The sequence below is a fragment of the Labrus bergylta genome, chromosome 13 (genome assembly GCF_963930695.1).
Source record: "Labrus bergylta chromosome 13, fLabBer1.1, whole genome shotgun sequence".
In the NCBI taxonomy this organism is placed as follows: domain Eukaryota; kingdom Metazoa; phylum Chordata; class Actinopteri; order Labriformes; family Labridae; genus Labrus; species Labrus bergylta.
In genome coordinates, this window is record NC_089207.1 from 22,817,790 (window position 1) to 22,844,374 (window position 26,585).

General features: G+C 38.8%; 2 protein-coding genes across 4 annotated transcripts in view; one reads left to right on the forward strand and one right to left on the reverse strand.

Annotated features, from left to right (window-relative positions):
- Positions 1-448: 448 nt before the first annotated feature.
- On the forward strand, positions 449-4,623 carry serp2 (stress-associated endoplasmic reticulum protein family member 2). Its single transcript, XM_020641111.3, has 3 exons — positions 449-961; positions 2,686-2,758; positions 3,243-4,623. Exons 1-3 carry the CDS (start codon positions 878-880, stop codon positions 3,281-3,283), a joined length of 198 nt encoding a protein of 65 aa, XP_020496767.1. The 5' UTR covers positions 449-877; the 3' UTR covers positions 3,284-4,623.
- The window catches only part of tsc22d1 (TSC22 domain family, member 1), a 30,002-nt gene continuing 7,741 nt past the window's right edge, over positions 4,325-26,585 (reverse strand). The window contains exons 1-3 of one of the 3 annotated variants that reach the window (XM_065962072.1): positions 12,460-12,782; positions 7,799-7,850; positions 4,325-6,039 (exon numbers count right to left, since the gene is read on the reverse strand). In XM_065962072.1, the coding sequence (XP_065818144.1) occupies positions 5,770-6,039; positions 7,799-7,850; positions 12,460-12,545 (408 nt within the window). In that variant the 5' untranslated portion in view covers positions 12,546-12,782 and the 3' untranslated portion in view covers positions 4,325-5,769. Of the gene's footprint in view, positions 6,040-7,798; positions 7,851-8,233; positions 8,645-12,459; positions 12,783-26,585 lie in introns of those variants that run through there. The other 2 variants (XM_020641082.3, XM_020641081.3) reach the window with 2 other exon arrangements.

Here is a 26,585-nt window from a genome sequence, read left to right on the forward strand (position 1 = left end):
TGGATTATTAGCAACAAGTCCAGTTGCTTTTGGATCAAGCTTTGAATTGACCATGACCTGGATGACTGAGAACACAGACATCTTACCATTACAATATTCAAATATTACAATATTCAAACGGAGTTTGGAGGTGCACTGATTGGATCATTTTGCATTTACATAAGGTAGGCTAATTCATTTGTATAACAGCCTACTATGGATTTTGTCAAATCATATAAATTGATCTTCATCTTCTCATTACACCTTAACCTGTTCTTGTGCATCTATAAAAAAGACTCACTTGATCCCTTACAGTATTTTCAACCTTTTTATAAAATATTTTGTAAAAAAAAAAAAAAAAAGTGCTGCTCTCTGTCAAACTATCAAAATGCATCACAGTAATTAAATATGATTTCTATACTTTCCTTGTAATCAGTGAAAACACTACCTATCAGTAATGTCTGTCTGCATCTAACGGTGAGGAGCTCTGTCAAAGAAACTACAATTAGGCATCTTACGTCCTGTGAAGAGCTTCAAAATAAATGTTTGATTTGATAAATTCTACTTTTATAATCTACTAAGAGACAGAAAACACGGCATTAAAATGTGTCGAATACTAAACCAAATCCTTCTTTTGGTAAAAAAAATAAAAATAAAAAGACAGACTGCATCCCGGTACCTCCTCTTGAAACGCTGCATTGATTCAACAAAATGCCAATGCTCATATTTTGAAAGAAGAGTTAACAAGTTTCCGAGTTCGACTGTGTCAGGGGTCTTTGGAGCTTGATGCGGGGGTGCTGCTGAAAGCCTGTTCCTTCAGAAAAAAAAACATTTACAGGCAGAAAAAAAAACCAGACTGATTAATCCCCGGGTTGTTTTTAAAAAACCGCTCCGGAAGATGGTGGCTAAGCAGAGGATCCGCATGGCAAACGAGAAACACAGCAAGAACATCACGCAGAGAGGAAACGTAGCCAAGACGCTGGTGAGATGAGAGGTGACGTTCACTCGGGTTTGATCACAGCAGCATGGTGAGGCAGATGATGGTGAAGCCGGCTTTGGCTCTTATCATCACACATATGTCGACCTGTCACACCTTCTGCAGCTCCGTGTTTGTTTCTCTCCGGTGTATTCAGTGTGACCCACCCAGGAGGAGCTGGCTCATTTCAGATGTCTTTTATTCACCCTGCTCGTTACTGTAACGTGGCGTTACTTTTTCTGGAGTAACAATAAAATGTTGGCCTTGAAAAGATTGCGTGACAATAATCCAAGAGGCTCCAAAACAGAGAAGAATGATCTAATTTAGTTCACTGTGAAGATGGAACCATATTCCTCCTGAATCATTTTGTGAGTGCACTTTCAAACTGCACTTTGGTTTCTCTCAAATGTGATAGAATAATATCCTGGCACAGTACAAAACATAATCACAACTTTAAAAATATATATATATATATAAATAGGTTAAGAGAGGGATGAAGACTTCTGCCCACCCTCTCTCTCTCTCTCTCTCTCTCTCTCTCTCTTAGAGGAGAGGTTTACTTTAGGTTTCAATTTGTTTTCTCCACATCATCTAACGGGTTTCCATTCAGTTCATTTAGACATACTATGATTACAACATAATATAAGCAATTACATTTGGGGGGGGGGTTCTAAATAAAAAGGGGACTGTAAAAAGGCTTTCACGTCCCTTTAAAGTTTCTCAACAAAGACCTAATCATGCCAATATGAACATTTATGAACAGTTCATCTTAAAAATGTTTAAAAGACTCATAGATGATAAACACTGTTGATTCAACAGCATGTTTTACAAATTATGAAACTGTTTCCGATCCAAATTTTAATAAATGAAAAAACACTAACCCAGTAGCATTGTATAATGTCATCGGCCCACAGACACATTGGCATGAACACACAGTTATGATGCCTTTGTAATCAGAATGAATGAGAGGAGCCAAAGAGGAAGATTACAATTCATTGCAAATTACACTTTAGATTATTAGATTATTATCCTAACGAGAGTTTGTACCTGTCAAAGCCCCTCCCCCCTGTTCCCCTGTCACATAATGGTATTGAAACAGTAGGTCAAAGGTCAATAGTTGAGGCTGTTTAGGCTGTTTTCATTTTCTGTACCAAGACAAACACGCACATGCTATTGTATGAGGAAAACAACCACTTCCTCCAGCATAATTAAAACCTTCTCACAGCAACAACCTCTCTGAGCAGCAGCAGACAGTCAGGTCACATGTCCAAACAGATGATATCATCCGATGGGTTCTCTCTAAATCTGTCTACACTCATGAGTACTGTTTCACTCATCTTTTCCACGAGAGCCACAACTGAAGAAAAAAAAAAAATACTCAGTCCATTTCAGAATATTTGGGTTCATTTGGGTATGTCATGTGCAAAAACAAAGTTCTGTGACCATTTTGAGGAGCAACATCAAGATTGCATTTCAGTAGTTCTCAAAAACACAATTACCTGTTGGAGGCATGTGAACGGAGAAAGAGTGACATGAGCCAAAAGTAAGATCAACAACATCCTGAGAAGGATTTTGTAAATATATAAACACCCAAGTAGTTTTACAGTTACTCTGCAGAATCATCCCTATTTATTTACATTCAGCAGTACTAAATACCTGTATGTGTGTGTGTGTGTGTGTGTGTGTGTGTGTGTGTGTGTGTGTGTGTGTGTGTGTTTGTGTTTCCCTAGCGACCACAAGAGGAGAAGTATCCCGTGGGACCCTGGCTGCTTGCCCTTTTTGTATTTGTTGTGTGTGGATCAGGTATGCACGTGTAATGCTTTGAACTGTGAACAGAGTAATAAGAAGTAACTTACACAATAATTGTTGATGATCGTGTTCTACATGACGTTTGGCTTTAACATGTTGCAGCTAACGTTCTGGAGGATTATTTCAGATTATAGAGCTTGCCTAAGGACACGCCCACTTTTATTTTGATTTCTTTATAAAATATTTGTAATACTCTTGGTTGGGAGGGAAAACCCAAGGAAATGAATTGTGAAAATACAATCTGTAATGTGTGCTAAATGATGTTTACTACTGGGGGGGGGGGGGGGGGGGGGGGGCTGTTCAGATACTCACCTGCTGAAACATTAGAATAAACATAGATGATGAAACATGTGTGGCTCACCTTCCATGTTCATATATCATTAATATATGACACAATTCAAATGGGTTTTTTTTAGAATAAGAGTTATTCTCTATACAAATGAAAAACAAATAATCTGTGATGGTTGTTTTCTCTTAGCCATATTTCAGATCATTCAGAGTATCCGTATGGGGATGTGAGACGGAAGAAGCCTCTGGACTCCCCCCCCACCCATCACCTGCCCCCCGCCATGACCTCACCAAGCCCTGCTAGCCCGAACCTCCTGCTCACCCCTTCCAGAGATCCAGAGACTGACACAAACGCGTCAAATCAAGCAGACCTCAGAGAGGGAAGCTTACCCGACCGCCGCCTCCACCAGAGTCCTCCTTGAGACATTCCCCTGCCCCGATCAGCGTTTACAGTGTTGCAGTCTGTGGTACTGACAGCTTTTCTATGGACAGTCTAAAACCACACTGGCTGGAGAACATGTGTGTCTCATTACTCACTGAGCACCTGTGTGTGTGTGTGTGTGTGTGTGTGTGAAGGTGTGACTGTTATTATAAGAGTGTGTTTGGCCTGTGATTCCTGCTGAAAATGTGCCATATTTCTGTTTTAGTATTTGTCTGTGTAATGTAAAGAGAAACATTTTTTCAAGTAAATGTGGAGTATTAAGGAAGTGCCCAGTTTTACTTCTGGCTTTGTAGACTCCCTTTGTTTATCACACACATTTGAACTTTAGACACAGACCATTCTACCTTTCAAAGGGAAAATTAACCTACAACACGTACATTAAACCCTCCCCTAAAAGAAGGTGATACAGGTGATACTATAAGTCTGCATCCAACAAAATAATACGGATACAGCAGGTGCTTTACTTAATGTAAGGAATGCATTTTAACCAGTCAATCAATTTGTATAGCTCCAAATCACAAGTTGTTTAAAAAAACTTAACAAAAAAAGCAGGCTATATTCTTTGTAACTATTTGTATTTACACTATGTATACACTTTAATATGTAGGTAGTATCTGGTACAGCCCTCCTTTAACTCTACATACATAAGAGTGAATACATCAATCTATTGAAATAGTAATCTGACATAAGGACTGCAGCAGAGGGGGACACACGACAACAAATGTAATGTTGTCGGAATTTTACAATCATGTGGTGCCAAGACCAAAGACAGTTGCTTGAAATAACTAATACTGGCTGAGCCCAGTTGAATTGAAAAGGAATAAGAAAGAGATGGTGAGCAGATGTTTATTCTCCTTTAAGCACGTTTATTGAAAGTTGTGAAGTGCAGCTGTCGAGTGCAATTGTTGTAAGTATGTTACAATATCTCATCCGGTTGTTTTTTTTGTTGCAGAAACATGCACAGAAAGTGAGCATACAACTGATACACAGAATGAAAAAGAAAAAACATTTCAGGAATTTGTATTTTTTTTTTGTTTTGTTTTTAAATGTTGAGTTTTAAGATATTGTTCATCCAGAAATACATCACTGTCAAAAAAATGAAATAAAAAAAAAACTCAGAAAGGTGCAATACTCCAGAAAGAAAACGAGCCACGTGAAGTTGGTTTTACAGTAAGAGTTAATGTTGCAATATATCGACAACATGGTTGTCTGTGTTGTCAGTTAAATAACCTCAGCTCCTTTCCATCCACAATCTTGAAAATACAGCATTAAAAATAGATGACACAGACTGTGCAAGACCAGCACGTTCATTGCTCACCCGCTTCAATCTGTGTGACCAAGATAGCATCTGTTGTTGTTTTTCCTTTTCCTCACTATTTTACATGATACTTACACTATACAGAAATATACATCGTCTTTTGCCCATCAAACTTGTAGGAAAAGAGAAAATGCAGCGTAGCCCAATATCTCAACCCTGGCAAATAAGGTTTAAATTACATGCCACAGCAGGGTTAAGAAAACAGCAAGATGAGCTTTGTCAAGGGCAAAATGAGGAGCTTGAAAGTGAAATACTGAAATACAATATCATCATCATCTCCATAAGAAATCACGTTTTTTTTTTGTTCATTCCACAGTTAATGTAACAATGCTGCCAAATGTTGTTCAAAATACCCTCCCGCCCACTCCCCCATTCCAGATGGGGACTTTGTCATGATAATAATTGCTCACATTCGTCATTTGTCACTCTTAAGAAGGCCTTGTGTGTCTCTCTCAAATCTCTCAGCATGTAACTTTAGGATCTAGCCTTGAGAGAGAACAACTTTTATTTACATCATTCAGCAAAAAATGTAACAACTAATACAATCCTCCACCTCCTATTCATCAATTGCCAGCATCAGTAAAATCGACATCACTTAAAATCCAGACACAGGCACAGTGATATTTTTATCTATAGTTAAGTATATCGCCACTGATAAGCTGTTTTGTTTCTTCTTGGTAAGACATTCTAGTTGATATGTCCAAGGGTTATTTGGCAAATATACGATAATTCAGTCCTCCTTCCAAACAAACCACCCATACCGAATTGCCAGATTATCCCCCTCCATGGTGCTGTAGAGCACCACTTGTCCTACTAGCTGCAACCTTCTGAGAGATAAATATGTGCAAAATTCTTGACTTAACAGCGTAACATCTTGCTGTAGAAGGCAAGTTTAGCTCTGCTGCTGTAGCAGAACAATGAAAATGTCAGTCAGTCCGTCTGTCAGCGAAGACTAGGCTACGCCGAAGGTCCAGAGCTGTGAAGTGCAGGCTGGGTGATGGTAGCGGAGCTCGTTGGTCCTGGTGTAGCCGCTGTTGGAGGGGCAGGCGGAGAACCAGTCTGAACCTGGGCCTGGAACTGGGCCATCTGCTCTGGGCTGGCGAGCGTCTTCAACAAGGTATTCTCCTGCTCCAACTGGGAGTTACGCTCGATCAGCTCCTTGATCTGCTCCTTTAGGACCTCCACCTCCTCACGCACAGCGTACATCAGGTGACTCTTCACCAGGTCCTTAAAGAGACAGAGACAGACATTTATAGAAATCATAGTTTACATGAGAAATTTATCTGAGGAAAAAAAAGAAGCTTGGAATGATTTGGGACGCATTTTATAGCAAATTAACCCTGATTGGTTTATTGCCCAAGGCTAGGAGACTTCTATTGTGGGACAATAATATACGTAAGCAATGAATACTTTTCTTTTTGTTAACATCAGTTAAATAATTATTGAGCATTTACATTTTTTTGTCGTATTCGATTATAATTCTTTTTGAGCTCACCTATATGATGGAGATTTAAAGCCATTTTTGCTGGTCAGAAAATACCATGCATTATCAATCAATCTTTATTTGTATAGCGTCAACTCATAACAAGTGTTATCTCGAGACACTTTACAAAGAGCAGGTAAAAGACCATACTCTTTGTCTGTTAACATTACAAAAGAGCAGGTAAAAAGACCATACTCATTGTTATGTTACAAAGACTCAGCTTAATCCTTTATGAGCACTTTAGCAAAGCAGCAAAAGTTACATTGGTAAGAAAAGAAACTGCCTTATTTTAAAAAGTTTTAAAAGAAATCTTTAGGCTGGATCCCGAGCTCAAGACGAAACAGCCTTCACAGGCCTAGACTGCAACGGGTTTATGTTTTTCTTAATGTGCGGCACTACCTGAACTTGGATCATTTTCAACATGACACAGATTAATCAATTAAAATGTCTGTTTGATCTTTAAGCCAATCAGGACAAATGTTGCTGTGAATATAAAAAATGTGTCACTTAAGTGGCAAACCTGAAAATATGTCACGCAAAAAAGAAATGACTCGCCATTGTGATGTGTGAAATACAGTGGAGAATCAGTTTGTAAGCAAAATGCATAATTGTGTTTTAATTGGAAGATAAGAGAGTACTTCTGGCATCTTCAGAAATTATTTTATGGCGAGAGAGAAAAGTGTAAATACTTACACTGGAATCGTCACAACTTTTGCTTAGAAGATTATTATCTTCGAAGATTATTATTATCTAGAAATATTACACAACAATTACACAACTTGACATCGAATGACGTAGATGTTTTGATTAAACCTAGAATTGATGAGATAAATTAAAAAGCCCTGATGAGGAAAAACTTGAGTAAGCATATTCCCAGGATGCCATGTCATGAATCCTGCCCACATTTAAGTCTTGGCCAATCAGAAACCGAGATATTTATAACTGGGCTGTGAGCTTTCAAGTGTGCCTAGCAACAGAGTTGACAAAAGCCAACAACAACAAAGTGAAACAGATAATAAAGTTTTTTTTAACGTGAATTTACCTGTGTTTCAGACCTGATCTCAACACACTATAAATAAACTTAAAAGTTTACTTATGGTAATTAGTAAACATTAGTAATGCATTGAATTAGAAAATATTTAATGTTTCATTGACGTTGTCTCCAGCCGGATACAGCAATTGTACGAAATTAAGTTTAAATCAATATTTGTAGCAGTCTCTAGACATGATCTATGGTTAACTATCTGTGTTTCATTAGAATTTTTGCCATGTCATAAAAGCACAGTCCAAGAACTTAAAAATAAATAGCCTGGAGTTAATTATCTGACAACAACATGCAAACTGTTGAATAAATAAATAAAAAAATAAATAGCACTTTTTCTATATATAAATTCTACCTTTCAGACAAACCACAATTTGTTGTATTTTACAGAAAACATCTCAGTTTATTAACCATATGTAACATTTCCCCAAAGTGATAGGAGAAACAAAGTGAAGACTCACCATTGCTTGTTCAATCTTGTTGTCTATAGCCACAACGCTGGCTCCTGACGAACTGCAAGAAAAGAAGAGGAAGATTAATAACAGATTGTAGTCCAATTCGCTCTTACACAAAGAGGAGTCGCAGCCTGCGGGGGGGGGGGCTTTTTCACCCTACACATGAATATGAGTTGTTACGGGAAGCTCCTGGAATGACCATTAATTCCTATTTTCTTTGTTAAAAAAAAACCCTCCTCATGTTCCCTTCAAAGCGTTTAGAGGCACTGCGGATTAGTGTAATGACACTGAAGCATCACTGAGCAGATGTTACCTCCATCACACAGCGGTGACATTACAGGTGAAGGCAGCTGGACCATGAACACAGACACAGAGGCAGCACAGGACAATGATCACACACAGCTCTGTCTTTTTTTTTAAAAATTTTTTTAACGTTTTTACCTTTTGTCGAGATTGACGAGCGACCTCTCTGAGCTCAACAACGACGACAGAAACGATATGGAGAGATTTCTCAGCTGGCAGACGCCTATGTCCATAGCCATGGTGAAGCACGGCGTATTCATACTGGCCATGTTTATAATCCTCTCACAAACGACCAGCTCCGCTACACACATCCACACCTTCTTTTCAACCGACGGAAGCGGTACAAACACATCCAAGGTCAGCTCATCTCGGCACTACTGAAAATCTGCAGCTCCAAACAAACCCGCATAATTTATCCTGTGACGAACCAAGAGGCCGCTCGCTGATTGGTCGACACAGAGGCTGTTGTTTAGACACGCCCCCACCTGCAGCTCAGCTGACATGTTTTAGCATAAAATATTCCAGGATCGGCTGAAACCGGGGGAAACCGGGGAAAACCGGATGAGAAGGGAAGAAGAAAGAGCTACAGTACAGAAAAACAAGCAGTAGAAGGGCAACATTTAGGACTGTTTCATTAAAGCGACAATACACATTAACAAGCGTCAGTATGAAGGTGAATGTTTAAGCCATTAGGAATGTATTCTGTTTTAACCAATTACATGTAACTCTGTAAATAACAAGAACCCTTACATGAAGGGTCATGATTGGTTTAGTCTTATAGTTTATCACTCAGTCAAAACAATATTTGGTCATTATATTCTTTCCTTCATTTTTAGTATATTAATGATCTCTGTACTTTTTATCATGTCTTTCCTTTATTGTGTTTTTACTGATGGCTCATTTCTACCTTGCTTTTACTCACCATGTTTTATTGATCGGTGGTAAAATCCCATTCTTTTATTGCTTTTACTGTACTTGATTGAGGGTATAGTCTTATTTTTATCTTGTTTTAATTTGTCTTATTCTTACGATGGCTTACTTTAGCTTTGTTTTTTGTCTTTTCTCTGTAGTATTGACCACTGTTGTCACTTTATCATGTTTTGTCCCGTGCTGTTGTTTGGGTGTAAATACAGTGAATACAGTATGTAGTCATAAATTATAAACATTATGGAGTGATATGATTCTTTATGCAATGTTTACCATATGTTCATGGAACCATTTAACTTTTAAAACAAAAGGGCCTTTTAAGGTATGGAATTGCTTGCCACAAAAGATTATAAATTTTTGCCAATTTTGGCAAAGCAGTCGAGGACAGGACAGTGACAGTAGCCCAACACTTTAAGAAAACAATAATATTCATAACATCTTTATGAAAAAAATAAATACATATATTTATATTATAAGGAGTAATCAGAGGACTGGGCACATGTTCAAAGTGAACATCCATTCTTGCCATCTTGTTCATACTTATGTTGCCCCCATGTGGCCCTGGACAGCATTGACACTTTTTAAGGTTAAAAAAAAAAAAAAACTTGAATATTTAAAATTAAAATGATATGATTTTTTTTTTTTTTTCTGTCAGGATCAAAACCTGTGAAGAGGTTCTGACAGGAAAAACTCTTCGTCTACCTTTAAAGGTGCACTATGGAGTTTTGGTGGTGACATTTGAAAGTTGGAGAAGTTAAACAATTCTATGCTATATTTTCTGAACTGAATACACAAACTATTCAAAGGAAAAATGGGTCCCTGGAACACCGTTTAGAGCTTAAAAGCTACCACAGAATCTGTACATTTCTCCAACTTTCACATTTCTCTACCAAAACTCCATAGTGCACCTTTAAAACTATATGTCTTAATTAATCTCAATGGAAATCATTTATTTTTAAACCATCAAATGTAAAAGTAGCGCAATCTTCTCACTCAGACATTTTCAAAGTTACTTGGAGTCTGTGACTGACTTAATTAAAACATGTTTTATGACCATTTTAAAATTTCCTGTAGGTGAAAAACTGTTGTGGGTGGGGGGGGGGAGTATCTTGGTCACAGAGTCATGCACGCACACCCAAAACAACTCATCTCCACAGAAATTCCCATCTCCTCTAAACAAGTCTCTCCCACAGCACCAACATGCAGGAATCTACCTCTCTAGTGAAGTATGAACACATTCCTTTCACACCCAAAACCCTCAGAAACACGTGGACACAATGACGACATTCTTGAGTATGAACACACACACTGCAGTTCTCAACATAAAACAAAGAAATACAGAAATACTACTTTTGTTTCTTCTCTCACTCAATCATCGATAGAAGGTACAAATACAAATATACAAACAACTGGGTTAAAGCCAGTCCTATAAAATGCTGCATGACATCAGGTGTATCATAGAGCAAACACACAAACAACTGGAGGAGAGGTCATAGACATGATGCTGTCCTGAGAAGACACAGCAGATTATCTCAGGACTATGCCGGGGTCTGTTAATGTGTAGCTGATAAATCACAAGCCTGACAAAGAGTCAGCTACTTGGGAGAGATACAAATCTCCATTGCTGTGTACCCGACTCCATCGAACTCATTTAAAAGTCAGTAACCCTGAAATGGAGATTTAGGCTTATTTTTCTACGACAACCCACATCTTGACTTATTATGCACCAGTGCCATGAACAGAAGCTCAGACGAGGCCTCTAAGAACTTGTTTAGATGTCAGCTTGTGCTCTCATCTTGTCTAACACTTTAACAAGAAGCCATAGCTTAAAAAAAAAAAAGAAGCTCTAAGCTGCATTCATCTCTTCCGATCTCTTCTTCGACTGGACGAGGGTTAAGCCAATTATCCAGACCCAAATAGCCAGTACTATTTCTGGGCTTGACTAAAAACCCATGTCTAATATCTTCAGACTCAGAAACAAACGTTGGAGGAGCTACACATGGTTCAGGTGGTAGAAATCCAGGGAGATCAACAAAATAGTGTTGAAGAAAAAAAAAGAAGGTTGAATTCCCATTGACGGAAAGATAAGGCGCTTTAAGATAACAAATCTGAGTTTACACCATTAGATACAGCTATACAGCAATGTGGCTATACATTTATGTTTGTAGGGCTTTTAAATTAAGCATTAAGCATTCTCAGTTTTTCCAATGGTACTGCAACATCACATCATGTGTTGTTTCTACCAGTGGAGTTGATCCATGAAACTGTCCAGCATAATTTCTGCAAAGCCACAGAGGAGTTTTTTTTCTGGACACAGGATTGTGGTGCTTCAACGGATGCACCTTTGCCTGTGCTATTGTTTTGAATAAAATGTCTGAATATGCTGAAATCTTAAAATACTGCTTTATTGGTATCTTTTTTTGATTCATTACAGAGAAAGGTTACCTGCAGGATATGTTGTGGGTATCTAGGTGAGCTGAAGATTGGTATTACTGCTCTGCTGTAAGACAACACCTGCTTAGTGACCTACTGAAGCAACTGAAGAGGGAATGACCCAAAGACTGTACGCAGACAAACGCTGAAGGTACTTAAACAGTCGTTGGGTGATTTTCCAAATATTTTTTAAACACATGCACCACATAGTACACCATTAATCTGTTGGTTTCTAAAACACACATTTGAAGTGTGACTACGAAAAAAATCTACGATCAATAGTTGTTTAACAACACAAGGAAGTGTATTCATAAAAACATGGAAACATTAGAAAGAATCTATAACCTAAAAAAAGACCACCTGATGCATCATAAACGCCTGCAGGGCTCAGATAAATGACACTGTGTCAGGGTTCTTAAAGTGTAGAACCTCATTTAAACTAAACATTAACTTAAAAAGTGAATCTATTTTAACATCTCAAGCATAAAATGCAAATACAAAAAAATGCTTTCAAAAAGTAGCAAGTCTTAAGTTGTAAAGCAGTTACCAGTACACTCAATGTGTTACTGTAGTGTACATGATGGCAACAAAGCCATTGAGAAATAGCACATGGCAAGTTCTTCACAAAAAAAAAGGAACAAGCTGTAGGTTTATTAAGTGATTGTCTCCTGAAGAGTTTTCAATGACACAAACTTGTACCACAGATTAATGTCATAGACACTTGTTTATAATTCAATAAAAACTAACAAATGCTACAATTTAATAAAACTGCAAGTTCCATTTAAAACATGAAATGAAAGGTGCAGTGAGATGAGGCCCAGTCAATATGTTTATAAAATCTGCTTTAATAATTCCTTCCAATTGATGCTGCCCCTGAATCTATGAATGGCTGAATTAACAGAAAAATACAGATGTGCAGCCCGTTGTGTACATCTACTTTATTGATTGGCCCAAGCGTTGCTACCCTATTCTGACTCCACAGGGACTCCCTGTCTTCATTTTACCTTTTGAGATGCTGCTCCAGCTCCCAGAACAAAAGCTTCATAGCCATCTCGTCATGGCCCTGCACTTGTACTCCCCGTACTCTCATGGAGCCGTCAGTCAGCACGATCACATACACTCCAAAGAAAAAGATCAAAGTGTCCCAAGCTTCTTTGTTTGGTGTTTTCTAATGCCCCTTGTTCTTTCTTAAATGTAGTGAGCAGATCTGGGTCGCGCCCTATGGATGCATTAGTGGATGCTGCTGCACAGGGAATCAAAAGGCAGTATGCTGGGTTGTGATGACTCTGTTTATTCCTGCTCCTAATTTGTCCTCTGTCTATGTCATCTATTTGTGTTTGAATGGCTGACTAGGGAGTGAATTACTGGGTACAGACAGTAACTAGGCGGGTGATGACGTGTGATCATGTGATCCTGGGAGTTACATAAACCTTCAACAGTGATCAGCATGTGGGCGAGTGATTTCCCTGCTCCTCCACTTTAAGCCCCCCTGCTCTCTTTATCCTGAGACACTGAAAAGCAGGACAACATTTGGCCTCAACTTTCTTTCACAAATAATATGATGGGCACAATCAATCGCAGTCAGTCTCCCTTTAGAATCATGTGATTTAATCACCACATTAATGAGATCTCAGACATGGAGATGCTCTGTTTACATTTTACATCCATGGTTTGAAAGTGATGTGAGAAGGACTATCCAAAAAAACATGGGAATACTTAAAATACTTTTTTCTTCTTCTTGTCATTTATCAAAGTTTCTAAACCATTAATATCTTAAAAGTTTTTAACACTCTGTAGTTTTTTATTTATTTTATTGCCGGCCCTCTGCGTGATAGACAAGAGACCCTGTGCTTCAGGGTCTTATCTTGTCATTTCTCATTGAAAGACCGCCTTAAGATGGCTTAGGGCCGCCACAGACTGAAAACACAACTTGCACTCACAGCGCCTCCACAGGCTTAGCGACAGCCAGCCAAGAAACAACAGGTAAAGGATGAGCACAATGCAGGGGATTTCACTTGTCCTAACAGACTTCATGTGCTGGGGTGAATCAGTAGAACATGACTTTTGGTTGAGTTAAACGGTCCTACAGCAACCTCTTTGTTTACAGGACTTAAAAACGACTAACAGTTCCAAACACACAATCAAACTCTGACTATCTGATTTCTTACCTCTAAAAAAACAAACAAAAAAAACTAATAAGTAAAAATTGGTAAAAATAAATTTCGCTTGAAATTCCAAAGGTCCAAAATTACCTTTTTTTTCTCTACTGGTGACGTTCCCGCAGCGTAAGAGCACCCAGTAAACCACACAATGAGTGAATACTGTTAAACCATGTGATGTGAACCCCCTCTAAAGCAGCTGACGTAACATGTCATTATACGTACACTTAGTTTGTTAGTGGAGGGACGCTAGAAGTCAGTTTTAGTTGGGGGTGCTAAGAGAAATAATCCTATTTGATGACGCCACACAATCGGCTACCCAAAAGCATTTTCTTTTTCTTAAGATTTATTTTTGGGCTTTTTGGGCCTTTATTTGAGATACAGGACAGTGGATAGAGTCAGAACTGGGGGAGAGAGAGAGTGCAGAACGACATGCAGGAAAGGAGCCACAGGTCGGATTTGAACCGCTTGGAAGACCACAGCTTCCATACATGGGACGAGCGCACTAACCACTGCGCCACCAGCGCCCCTCTAAAGCATATTTTAATAATGAATTGTAATGTTCAGTATTTTAAAGACTTTGAGTATTAACAAAAGCTCAAACTATTAAAGAGCAATTCAACTGACGTCATCCTCACACTGAAGGTTCAGACGTGGCTTATGACCAGTTTAGAGTTTATAAAAAGAGCAGTGAGGGTGACAGACAGAGGAGCACTCATCGCACATTATGAAGCATTATATGCGCAATGGCACGTTCCCACCGTTATCTTTAAATGCACGTTTTCAACATGAGGGAGAGAAGCTTTAGAAAAAAGGGTGTTTGTGCTGCGAGGGAAGGTGATCTAATTTTTAGAACAGTAAGCAGCTGCACAAAAAAGAACAACATTTGAAGTTTTTAACAGACCAGACGTCACACTGCAACAAATGCATTCAAAGAGACTTCATTTGTCTTCAATGTCGATCAAGTCGGCAAAAAATATACCGGGGCGACCGTTAATAAACCTGGACGGCCTGCCCAGGTGGGAAACACTGAGCATTACACTTCAGAAATGACTGGTCTATAGTGAAACACTACTTGAACAATGAGTGCAGCCTGTATAATATAGAATTGTCCCGGTTCTCCAGATTAGCCACTCAGAGCCTGTCTCTGAGAATGGACGGTCAAACACGACATGATTTTCAGGAGAAAAAGCATTGCGCTCAAAAGGGAGCAGGATTCTTGCTACCTTGCACACTTATATAAACACAGTGTGCTCAAGACAACTGAAAGACTCCTCAAAGGTCATTTGTTCTTACTCAAAAAGAAGACCATGTCAAAAAAATATCAGCACTTGCAATCACATACAACCTTTAATATGAAAGATAAACAGCAGCTACAAGAAAGAGCCCGAGACTCTCATTAGTGTTTTAAAGACAAATTTCTGTGACGCATTTATCAACGTTCCTTAACAGGTGCCAAACACGATCATAGCTAATTAATCAAAATTAGTAAAAATATATATATAACAAAATTAAATAAAACAAGATACAGAAAATCTTCCAACAAACAGAAATGTATAATCAACATTATCTGTTCTAATAGCCAGGTACGATGAAACAGATTGGCACTTTGCACAGCAGCCTCTGCCCTCAGTGTTTGAATGTCTGTGTGTAAAGGGTGAACGTGACATGAGTGTAGAAGTGCTTTGAGTGGTCTGAACTCTCAACAGAACAATATTGTATGTTCAGCACTTTTTTGTTTTTTAAATCAAGAATATTTAAAGACTGGCTTCAAATTTCTACCCAAGCAAGTATTTAACAGATTTTAGGTTAAAAAAAAATAATCAACTTTTTTTTGCACTATCGTTCAAGAAACTATGACTACAAGGACTGCCTCAAATAGTTTTTTGTGGAAGGTGGTAATTCATTATGTAGACACTAACAGCAGGTCTCCATCTATAACTCACCAGGGTCATATGATTCTTTGATTCTCAGTAGAGGTGGGAAAAAAAATTGATACGTGTAAAATTTGAGATTCTTATCTTCTGAGATTTAAATAGATTCATAACTTCCAAAAAACTTTTCTTTTTTGGTAATCAGTCACTCCCTGCTAAGTGCTAAGGCTAGCTTTAACTCAGTAGAATTCCAAATGGAGCAGCAAAAAAAAATATTAATTAATAATTTATTCCATAGATCCATGAATCCAGAATGGTTTTGAATCGAAAATAGATTCTGCATCGAATCGTTTCACATGCAGGGAAAATGTACTATTTTGTTTTAAGAACTACCAATCCGTTTTCCTTTCCATTACTGTATCTTGTGTAATTCCTGTTTGTTTTTTTGGGTTAAAAAAAAGTACATTACTTACAGGAAGAACACTTCTAATGTGTCAGAGAGAAATGCAATCTTGCATGCGCACACAAAAAAGAAAAGGGCCTATTGAAATGTTGAATTGTAAAGGCTTTTGGCTGAGCTGTAGTTTGATGATGGAAAGCACACACAGATGTTACCAGTAAGCCCTGGCAGTGGTATTCCATAGTCACACCCTGACTATGGAGAATGACAGAGAGCTACTGAGTGAGTCAGAGAGGCAGGGACGAATGATGAGTGGCAATTTTGGCCTCCATACGTAAGAGAGAGGTGCTGTTGGAGAATTAGGGCTGACAGCAGCAAGTCCTTAGTCCTCCACACACACACACACACACACACACACACACACACACACACACACACACACACACACACACACACACACACACACACACACACACACACACACACACACACACACACACACACACACACACACACACACACACACACACACACACACACACACACACACACACACACACACACACACACACACACACACACACACACACACACACACACACACACACACACACACACACACACACACACACACACACACACACACACACACACACACACACACACACACACACACACACACACGGAGAGGCAAAGTGAGAGAAGGAGAGAGAGAAAGAGTCAGGAAGAGACACAGGAGCTAGAATGGCCTCGATCCACTGCCTCAGCATTCGTACTGTCCCATAAAGACACAAGAGGAAGAACAGAAGAAGAAGAGCTGATACAGATTTATTTTAATCATTTTTAACTGCTTTAAGAAAAAAAGAATATTGTATTCTCAAGCCTGGTATTATTGACTTAATCAACTACATTTTGTAAATATCAATTATCATCATGACAGATTTTATACAATGCGGAATGAAGGAAATATAACCTCTCTCACACACTATAGATAATCTTCTGCAGTGTCTGACTTAGCACCAGTGATGACTCTGCAGGCCAACAAAGAAACTGTGCAAATGACATCAAGCTGATGGTGTTGTAGTGGTTGTGCTCCAACATTCTCAAACATGATTATAGAGGACTGAAACAGCACAATGGTTCCACAATAACGGCAGATGCAGCTCTTTGCTGATAAATGCGATCTGCAGTCAGCTGTGCTGCCGATGTTATTTGCATTGTTTGCCTGGAAACTTGAGCACAAAGCCGAAGACAAGTCATCTGTTCCAGAAGAGGTCCAAACTTTGCTTCTCTTTTCAACGCATAAAGGATCCATGTTACATAAGCATGTTTGATGTGTATGTGAGCAGCAGGTTTGAGTAATGAGTAGTGAAACCTGGCATTAAAAGGATTAGCAGTCTATGAACACAGGGCCTTGAGTGCAGACAACAGAGGACAGAAGTAATGCTAACCGCAGCATTACATGTCGGGAGGGAAGGCACAGTCTGGGGTTTAAGGGTACATGTAAGACTGCATATCTCACAAAAAAAGTCCACTACTGCTGGACATTAGATGTTATTGGAGTTAACACATGATTATTTAATTCAGACTTGATGACTAGACTTGGATGTAATGTTAAGTGCATTAAACTAGTAAAAAAAATATCATGTACTACTTGTTTAGTAGGCGGTTTGGAAAACAGCCTGTGTTTCTCTGAATTAGACACAGAACTACAAGACGAAGTGAGTCATCTGCCTTTCGATGCCATGGCCTACATTTCATTAAACCTCCGAGTGACACACTAATACTGAATGCTTACGTTGTCTTAAAGCAAACCTACAGTATTCCATGAATGTCTTAGGTCAAATGAGTTTATTTAAGGCAAACATTCAACAAATATGTATGGAAGATATCATTATAAATGTTCTTTATCAAAAATTTCAAATAATAGTAATAAAAAAAAAACACTAAATAATGTCCAATGCAGGTTAAGCAAAGGAAGCTGCCATTGGATCAGGAAGACTTTATTAAATCAGTAACTTTGCAGCAGTAGGCTTTAGCTCTGACCCATTTTCCTGCCTTCTCATTTGAGTGTGGTTGTGTGTGTGCTGTGTTTATACACCGTTACAAGATTAAAGGTGAGAAGAAGAGGACAGCACTGTGAGTGGATTAATTAATGATGACTCGGGCCTAAATCTCTGACGACGGTCAAGCTATCATGAGCACCAGCTTAGCTACAAACAAACAAACAGTGGTTTCCTGGCAAGGCTTTAAAGTCTGACACAGTAACAGTCAAAAACATGAACCCTTCACTGAAATCCTTTTTTGACTCTTTCTAAATTCAAAATAGTGGACATTTCTGTCTGAGTCATTAAGTGTGAAATTGCTTTGACAATTGATTCCTGAAAATGTTGAAGAATCGTGTATGACCCGGTTTTCCATGCAGTTCACATGTACATCCTTCATGGTCGTAACAAACTTCTTGCAGTGCACACTTTGAAAGGTCAGCCTTGGACCCATAATAGAAAATAAACAAAGAGAAATAGAAGATTTCTGACTGGTGACAACAAACAAACAACACTATTTTACTGAACAATCGAATAGATTTGTTAAGGAAAGGCTTGCTGACATACTAGAACTGCTAAAGTCTGAAAAAAACTCATTTCAACATATATACTGTATACATCTGTGACAGCAATCCACACTGCCATCTTCTGGTGAAAAATACAACTTTGGTTAAAGAGTGCTGTGACAATTATTTAAAAAAGGCTGTTCAAAATGCCCCCCATAATATGGCTCAAGTAAAAGGAGTGAATGATGAACAACACAAACTTGAAACTTCCTTAGGTGGGATGCAACCTCAAGCACATGCTCCTCTTAATAACCCTATGAGGCAATCATCTTCACTGACAGATAGCGTCTTACTTTATGTTAGTAAACCATAGGCCCTGTTAACACCTGGAGTTAAAATGTGTCTACAAGTACACACAATCTTGTTAAAATAAAGAAAATAAAGAAAATAGTCAAACACATTGCTTTTTCCTGCTTTACTGTTTACAATAAACAATAATCTTTAAATTGCCCTTTATTAAAAGACAGTTTAAGGTGCAATATTTACACCCCTGTAAAATCTGGCCATTAATTTGAATTGCACAGAGTTGTGATGGTAAGACCAAGTTGTCCCACTTTTGAGAGAGTGGCCTGATCCAGCAGGGGGATAACAGCACTGTGTGTGTGTGTGTGTGTGTGTGTGTGTGTGTGTGTGTGTGTGTGTGTGTGTGTGTGTGTGTGTGTGTGTGTGTGTGTAAATATTGAAATCCTGCTTTCTGTTTACATGTCCTTCTGCAACGCTGTGAGGCACCGACTTGGACACCAATATGCTGAATTCCTGAATCAATATAAATGACCAGAGGCGTAATGACGGCACTGTTGCAGATTCATGATTCCGGTAGCTGACAGGTCCTCTCTATATTTTCCTAATCTTTTATGCTACTAAGTTGCAGAGAGTCCTCTTCGCAGTTTTTTGTAAATGTTTTTTTTAAATATGTAAAAAAAAAAATAGATGGCCAGAGGTTAAACTTCAAAGACTGATCTAAAGAAACTAGCATGAAGAAAAAAAGAAACTGGAAACTGAGCATCAATATATACCGATTTAGTCATTTAATTACTTTTTGGGGAAAAATAACTACTCCTAAATAAACATGTAGTGCCTTAGTTACACCTTTTTTTGAAAAATGTTAAAAAGTTCCTGTGGCTGTAAAAGAGAAAAACAAACTTCTCAACAGTAGTGTTTGTGAATATACTTTTAATAATATAAAAAGTTTTGTTTAGATCCCATAAACACATTAACTCGTTAGTCGTCATTTGAAATCAACAGCCTTAAGGTTCATTTTAGCTGTTGAAGACTCTTTTTCACATTGTTGTTGCATTGTGCAAGTTGTGTTAACAGGGGGAAATCCTATTGGCTCTCTGAGGCCTTTAAACTTCATAGATCAAGCTGGTAAACACTGCCATCTGGTGGTAAATACCGGCGCCACTGGTGCCATATTACTGGTTATTTTCTGTAAAAGAGCAGTACACATGGGGACATTCTTTGTGAATGGTTTCATGCCACCAATTTTTCCCAATGCATGTCTTTGTTGTGCTTTGCTTTTGATGAATGTCGGACATGTTCCAAAAACCCAGCTTCAACACGCCAGTGGAGTCACTCACTGCTTTCTTTCATCAAAGTTAGATTAAGTTTTTTTTTTAAATTCCCCATCAAAAGCATCAATGCCCTAAAATGCACATACCACACAAATTAAGTCCACAACCTCCCAGTCCTTTCTAATAAATCTCTACAGTCAGATGTTTAACAATAACAAGCCTTTTAACAAAGCAACTCACAAGTCAAAAATAACTAAAAGTCTTCTCATCAAGTCATCCTTTAAGAAACACATCTGGCCATAGGAAAGAAAGCTATCAAGATAATAATCAAACTATAAAGAAATTAAAAATCCAGCACATATTTGTCACACTGTACTGAGATAGATCAACTGGGTGTGACATTAACAGCTCTGCGCTAAGGAAAGTGACAACACAGCGAATCAATAATCAAATCTGTTGCCAACACTTTGAATAATAGATCTTTATTGATTCGTTATTGCAGCCCTGAATTGTGCATTTTATTCAAAACCTTTCATGTGATGTGACCTTGTGTCTGCAAGTCAATCTAAGATTCATTCTTACTACAATAATCTAGACATTACACATTTGAGCAAAGATCATCTAAGATTGATTTTAGAACACCGGGTCACTTCACATTAAAGTTTGGGGATTTTATATAGAAAATATAGAAAAAGCACAAATCCTGGGCTACCATGTATCATAGTTAAGCGAGATGAGTCAGGGCCCAAATTCAGCAACCAGAAGTACAGCTCCAAATGAGAGAAAATTATTAAGACCTTTGTTGTAAGCCACTCAATAGACCAATATTTTCCTCTCTATTTCACCTCTCCGTTCCTATTGGTTTTCAGATTTGTTTTGTGAAGCGTTGCCATTGTGTGTTTGTTCTAATCTTAATAAATTGTTTCCTGTTCAAAGATTAAAGGATTGTACGAGTTCCTTTCATCCTTGCCCAGTGCCCAATTTTGTGACTTGAACAACACTGCTTTGTGACCTTAATAACTCTCACATGACTGATCCCTCAAGCCTCAGATGTCCAAGCACATGCATGGATAAAACACTGTGCATTTAAACTCTAGAATTGTTTTGATGATTTAAAGATTACTATAATTGACTCTCAGTCAAATGCACACCTGTAAATTTAAAGGTTGTTGAAATCGCTTAGTATAAAAAGAACAAGAAAAAACAGAAATATTATAATTGTGAAAAGCACACTCACAATTATCAACCGTTCAAACACAGTAAGAAATGATAAGAGAAATTGTTAATACCAAGCAAAAAGAATGGCTCCAAGTATACAAAGCTTGCAACCCCTATATCATTGTGCTGATTATGAACCACCTAGGTTTGCTCATGCAGAATATGGTCATTCAGAATGACAGCATGAAGAAGCTCTTACTGCAGAGGTACTTCATGGTCATTTTTAAAGTCAGTGTTATGACATGTAGCATGTATAAGGCTTGACAAATATTAAGTCTTCAGACACCAGCCTTCAAGCCATCATATGACCAATAGGCATAGCATGGTGTATGTGGGCAGTGCACAGCCAACAGGGGGTAGTACAGCACTATTTACAGAGCTGAAAATGGTCTGCAGGCACTATAGTTTGCTTTCATGCTTCAGTGATTGAGACAGCAAGAAAATGCATTAGAGAAGATTATTTAAAAACTATTTAGTGTTGTGACTTCTGTCTTGGGGTCACTTCAACGCAGTGTGTGTGCATGCGTGTGTGTGTTTGTGTGGGGTGGGGTGGGGGGTAATTAATTGAAAAACAAACTTTCACTTGCAAGAAACAGATTCATTCCTGCAGATTGGATAATCAGTTAATTTAGTTTGCTTTTTGTTTTTGTGAAGTCTAAACTGCAGGACTTCAATAAATTCAACATATAGAAATAATGTGTGCAATTCACCACATTACCGGACATACTAATTCAAAAGAGCTAAGAGTCCTTGTGTTATTCTTGCTGTTAAGAGAAGAAGCAGCAGGCTAGACTATTGAGGGGGGAACAAACTCTCCCAACCCCTCCCCAGCAGCCTTCCTCATTCAGCCACAGAGCATAGAGAAGGGGATTAGCTCACACAAAGCAAGAATGAATATCCAGCTCTATGGGAAAAGACACTCGCTGGATAGAGCTCTTACGTCATCTCAGCCGAGCAGTAGAAAACTGAAACTGTCGGACTCCATCACCCTGAGCAAAGCAGAAAATGAACAGGTACCATGGTGACACTTGATCATCCATGCACTTTTTGAATCTAGGCTAAAACTCCAGCCTCATCTGTGGAAAAATCGATTGTTCAAGCCGTGCAAATCATTGAAAAAAAACGTTGTCCCGTACAATTACGATTGATTGTCCTTCTTCTAATTGCTGTACATTGAAATCTATTCAAACAAAATATTGTCTGGTAGTGTCTTCTCCTCTGCAAAAATTCTTGTCCATTTATGACATGTCTTGACTTTAGCGCTGAAGCTTCGTTGACTTAAGCCTGGCACACACTAAAAGACTTGTAAAATCTCTAATTATTTTTTTAAACCTGAGAGACCACACACACGACTACAAATAATGACACATTTAACAGTTTTATTTTTATAGTGTGTGGTGTCCAACTCCCTGGGGGAGACTTTCCATTTCAGACGAGAGGAGGGGGCGGGAGGTTTCCTGAGGCAAAAAGTGAAGTCAAAAGTTGTTATATAACGCTATAATGACAACTTTTGTCTTTATGTCAATGCTATGTGTAGTTCACCTGAATCACAACATAACAAAAGAACAGAGAAGACCACACTGGCAAAAAGAACACACAACGAAGCAGTTAAATTACAGAGAGATCGTAGCAGTCTCGTGCACCAGTCACAGGATATAAACTTCACCACCCCCTCTCACACTCGCTCAAGGTGAACTCCCCAGATAATGGTACATTCCATTAACTTCAGAACTCTTGATGTCGCAGCTGGGATGACAACACACCCGACAATCCACAGAGTGCGTGCTCGGCAGTCCTCCAAACACAACAGGAATTCTGATCGTAAATATTAACCATGTTTCATTTTATAGATTAGAAATTGGGGCGGCTTTGATTGTCTTCCAAGCAGATCGGGGAGGGTGAAATCACTCTTAACACACGTCACACCACAGGAAAATCTGGCAAGATAATTGGAACCATCTGCTTGTAATTGGGCCTTTGCTGACTTTGGTCGAAAGGGGGCGGATCTAGTGTGTAGCCCGCTTAACCATCTATATTCATGATCAATTACTGAAATAAGCTTCAGTCCTTCCAGCCTTTCAAATAGGAGTGAATGCTTCTGAATGTAGTGAATAAATATATTTTATATTAAATTAACAAACTGTATGAAAAATTTTAACCCGAAAAAGCAAAGTCACTGACTGCATTCCCTCTGTCTGTGAGTGTAAGTAAATATGTGTGTGTGTGTGTGTGTGTGTGTGATTCCTGGAGCTGACTGGACAGTGTTCTGGCCACAGGAATGCAGGCCATGATTCAGCACATTGCCTGCATGTTTAGGGGGATGACAGTAGAAGGCCACTAGAGCTTAAAAATAAAGTCTGAACTTGAAACCTCTTCAATACAGTTTCATTATTTCATACACCATACATGAGATAAATGAACTCAACTTGTGGATTTTTTCAACCCAAAACTAAATCTATGGTTGAGCTATACAAGCCCTTTTTCTGCTGAACCAAAATCGAATTGAATGTGACTCAAACTACTTCAAACTTAAACTACACCACACAGGAGGTGAATCAGCACAACAATCTATCTCCATGTAGTAATTACTGCACGACAACCAACTGTTTTAATCACACAAGGAACGAAATGAGACGCTATATCAACCTCTCAGAAACCAAAAAGAACAATCCAAGCACATTATTAAAGAGATACTTCACCCATTTGTATTAAGCTTTGTGTCATTAGAAACCTGGTAGTATTTTTGAATGGTCGTGCATCCCGCCCTCATTTTCCCCTGAGATGGGAAATCTTGGTATTTCTTGTCTACAAAAGAAGCTGTGGTTGTGGTTAGCGGGGGTGAAACTACATCACTAGTTCCTCATATTTTCGACCACTGAAGCTACAGACCTATCACAGATCAGTGGGTGGGACCTCACTCCCAGAATCGAAACTTAACATCCGCCATACTGCTTGGAAGTTATGCTAACAGGCTCTATGGAGAAAGCTGATAAGAACCGACAATGGCAAAATAATGATGTTTCAACTTCAAATTGATATGGATGAAGGGGATTTTGAAGGCCTTGTGCTTGAATCGGATTTTCGTGGCTATCTCTACGAGCCGCAAAATATAGCAGCCGCTGCAGCCAAGATTGGAGACCTGCCTGTCGGCGGCGGTGAGGACGAGGAGCCGGGGCCGGCTCGAGCTGGGGCGGACTGGTGGTGTTGATGTTCTCACTGTTTGTCTATGGACACAGACAGAGAGTCTGTTTTCTGCCAGTAGTTTCCAAGATGCCAATTCCTTCAGGAAGAAATCTCGGAATCAGTTGAGAAAACGGCCGTATGTGTGGGAGTGGCCTGCGGTGCTGTGCATTCTGGGAGTTGGTGTCTTTCATCCACATGAGCCAAAAATACACTTTCTGCCTTTTCTCAGTCAAGAAGGCACCAACTTCAAAATGTATTTCACATTTCTACTACATGTATGACCCAATGTCAATACAGATTCATGTTTCAACGGGTGAAGTATCCCTTTAATAACCAGAGACTCTGTCAACTTATTTTGATGAACTCTGAACCCCATCAGAGGAGGGAACATAAAGGAACATTAAGAACAATTTTGCCACAAAGCTAATTGCTTCTGTCCAGTTATATAAGTACGAGAATATAAACAACAGAAGCAGGTTATACTACAGCGTGTGTGTGTGTGTGTGTATGTGTGTGTGACGGTCAGGCAATAGTCTCATAGATGAAAGGCAGACAGACTAAAAACACAATCCATTATCATCCATTACAAGCCATTAGTTTCCCCACTGCACTCCTAAGTGAAACAATCCTGTTTATTGATGGAAACCCTCGGAAAGAAGGGGGCAGGGACTAATGAAATCAATGCCGCATCTGCACAAAGCATAAAAATAAGCAATAAACAAAGGCAGGGAGATATATATATATATATAAATAAAACGCTTATGGCTCTGCATTTATCTCTATTTTATCAACACACTAAACTAATCTAAATCCCCTTGCTTAGCTACATTCTGCCATTAATGCTTAAATCACTTGGATAAAAAAAGGCAAATATTCGGTAGGCTGTTGTGAGACCTCCCTCTCTCTCCCTCACTCTTCTGCACTGTGTTGCTGCTCTGTCGTGTTCTGGTGTTCTCTGGCTTGGTCAGTGAGGTAGAATTGGGGGAGGTGTCAGCAGCATAACAAACCCAAAAAACAAAGGCTGTTTACTTTAAGGGAAACACTTTAGGGATGGCATCTGTTGACAAATCAAATTTCTTTATTTAAAAAAAGGCTGCAGCTCTACGCTACAACAATATTGTTGCGTTTACTATACAAACATAATTGTGAATGAGAGTGAATATCTGTCAGGATACCAGTAAACAACCTACCCCTGGCTAAGAAACAGAGCAGAAAACACCTATCATATAACATGGTAACACAGTGTGCACATTTACTCTATGACTCATAAGATCAATTGTATTACCAAGAATTTTGACTTTAAAAAGTGTTAAGGAAAATAGCGATACAACACTTCAATTTGATTTGAAAATAAACACTAAAATCATCAAGGCTAGCTGATATTAGTAGAAGACGAAAAGGACATATCACTTACACATCTTTACAAAATAAATACCAACAGAAAGCATCTGAATAGATGAATGAATATAATTGTCATTATGAAATATTGGTATAGCTCAGCACTTGGAGCCTGTGCATCAAAAACAGAGGCTTCAGTCCGCACTGCTGCAGTTGCTGGTTTGAGTCCCTGACTGGACCCTTTTGCTGTATGTCTTCCCACTCTCCTCCTAAACAATACCGGTCTCTCTACAGCTGTCCTGTTAAACAAAGGCAAAGTATTACCCAAATAGAATTTTGCCTCGATTTAATGCCCACTCTTGACTTACAGATCAAAACATCTGGAGATCCTAGGTATAAGTTTCATCAAGCTAATGATCATACAAAACTATATAAACACCAACAGTATGATGGAGACAGTCTCATTTCATATGCTCCAGTTTGCTGTATCCCTCATGGTCTAAACAAGCTCCAGTAGACCTGACTCAGTTGGGTTAGGTCAGGTTAGGTCACTTCCTCTATGTGTCGTGAATTTTGGGGATCTCGTTGATCTCCACACAATGAGCAACGAGCAGGGCGCACGCTGGCTCCCTGCACTGCCAGGGAGAAGATTACATTCAAATCAGACAGCTATTGTGTTACCAACCTGCTCACATTCCCCTGAGCCTTCACACATTTAAACAAATACACACACTAAGGCTGGGTCAAGTAAGGTTCTTCAATCATTTGAATGCAAATCTTTTTATTGGCAAAGTAGAGGTTCAAGTAAAAAAGGTTCTATCCATTTGGAAAAA

Bases quoted from the DNA above. Each gene is read 5' to 3' on its own strand.
- serp2 (XM_020641111.3), top strand. From the start codon at position 878: ATGGTGGCTAAGCAGAGGATCCGCATGGCAAACGAGAAACACAGCAAG. The intron at 962-2,685 runs GTGAGATGAGAG...GTGTTTCCCTAG, and splicing joins GAAACGTAGCCAAGACGCTG to CGACCACAAGAGGAGAAGTA. The intron at 2,759-3,242 runs GTATGCACGTGT...GTTTTCTCTTAG, and splicing joins ATTTGTTGTGTGTGGATCAG to CCATATTTCAGATCATTCAG.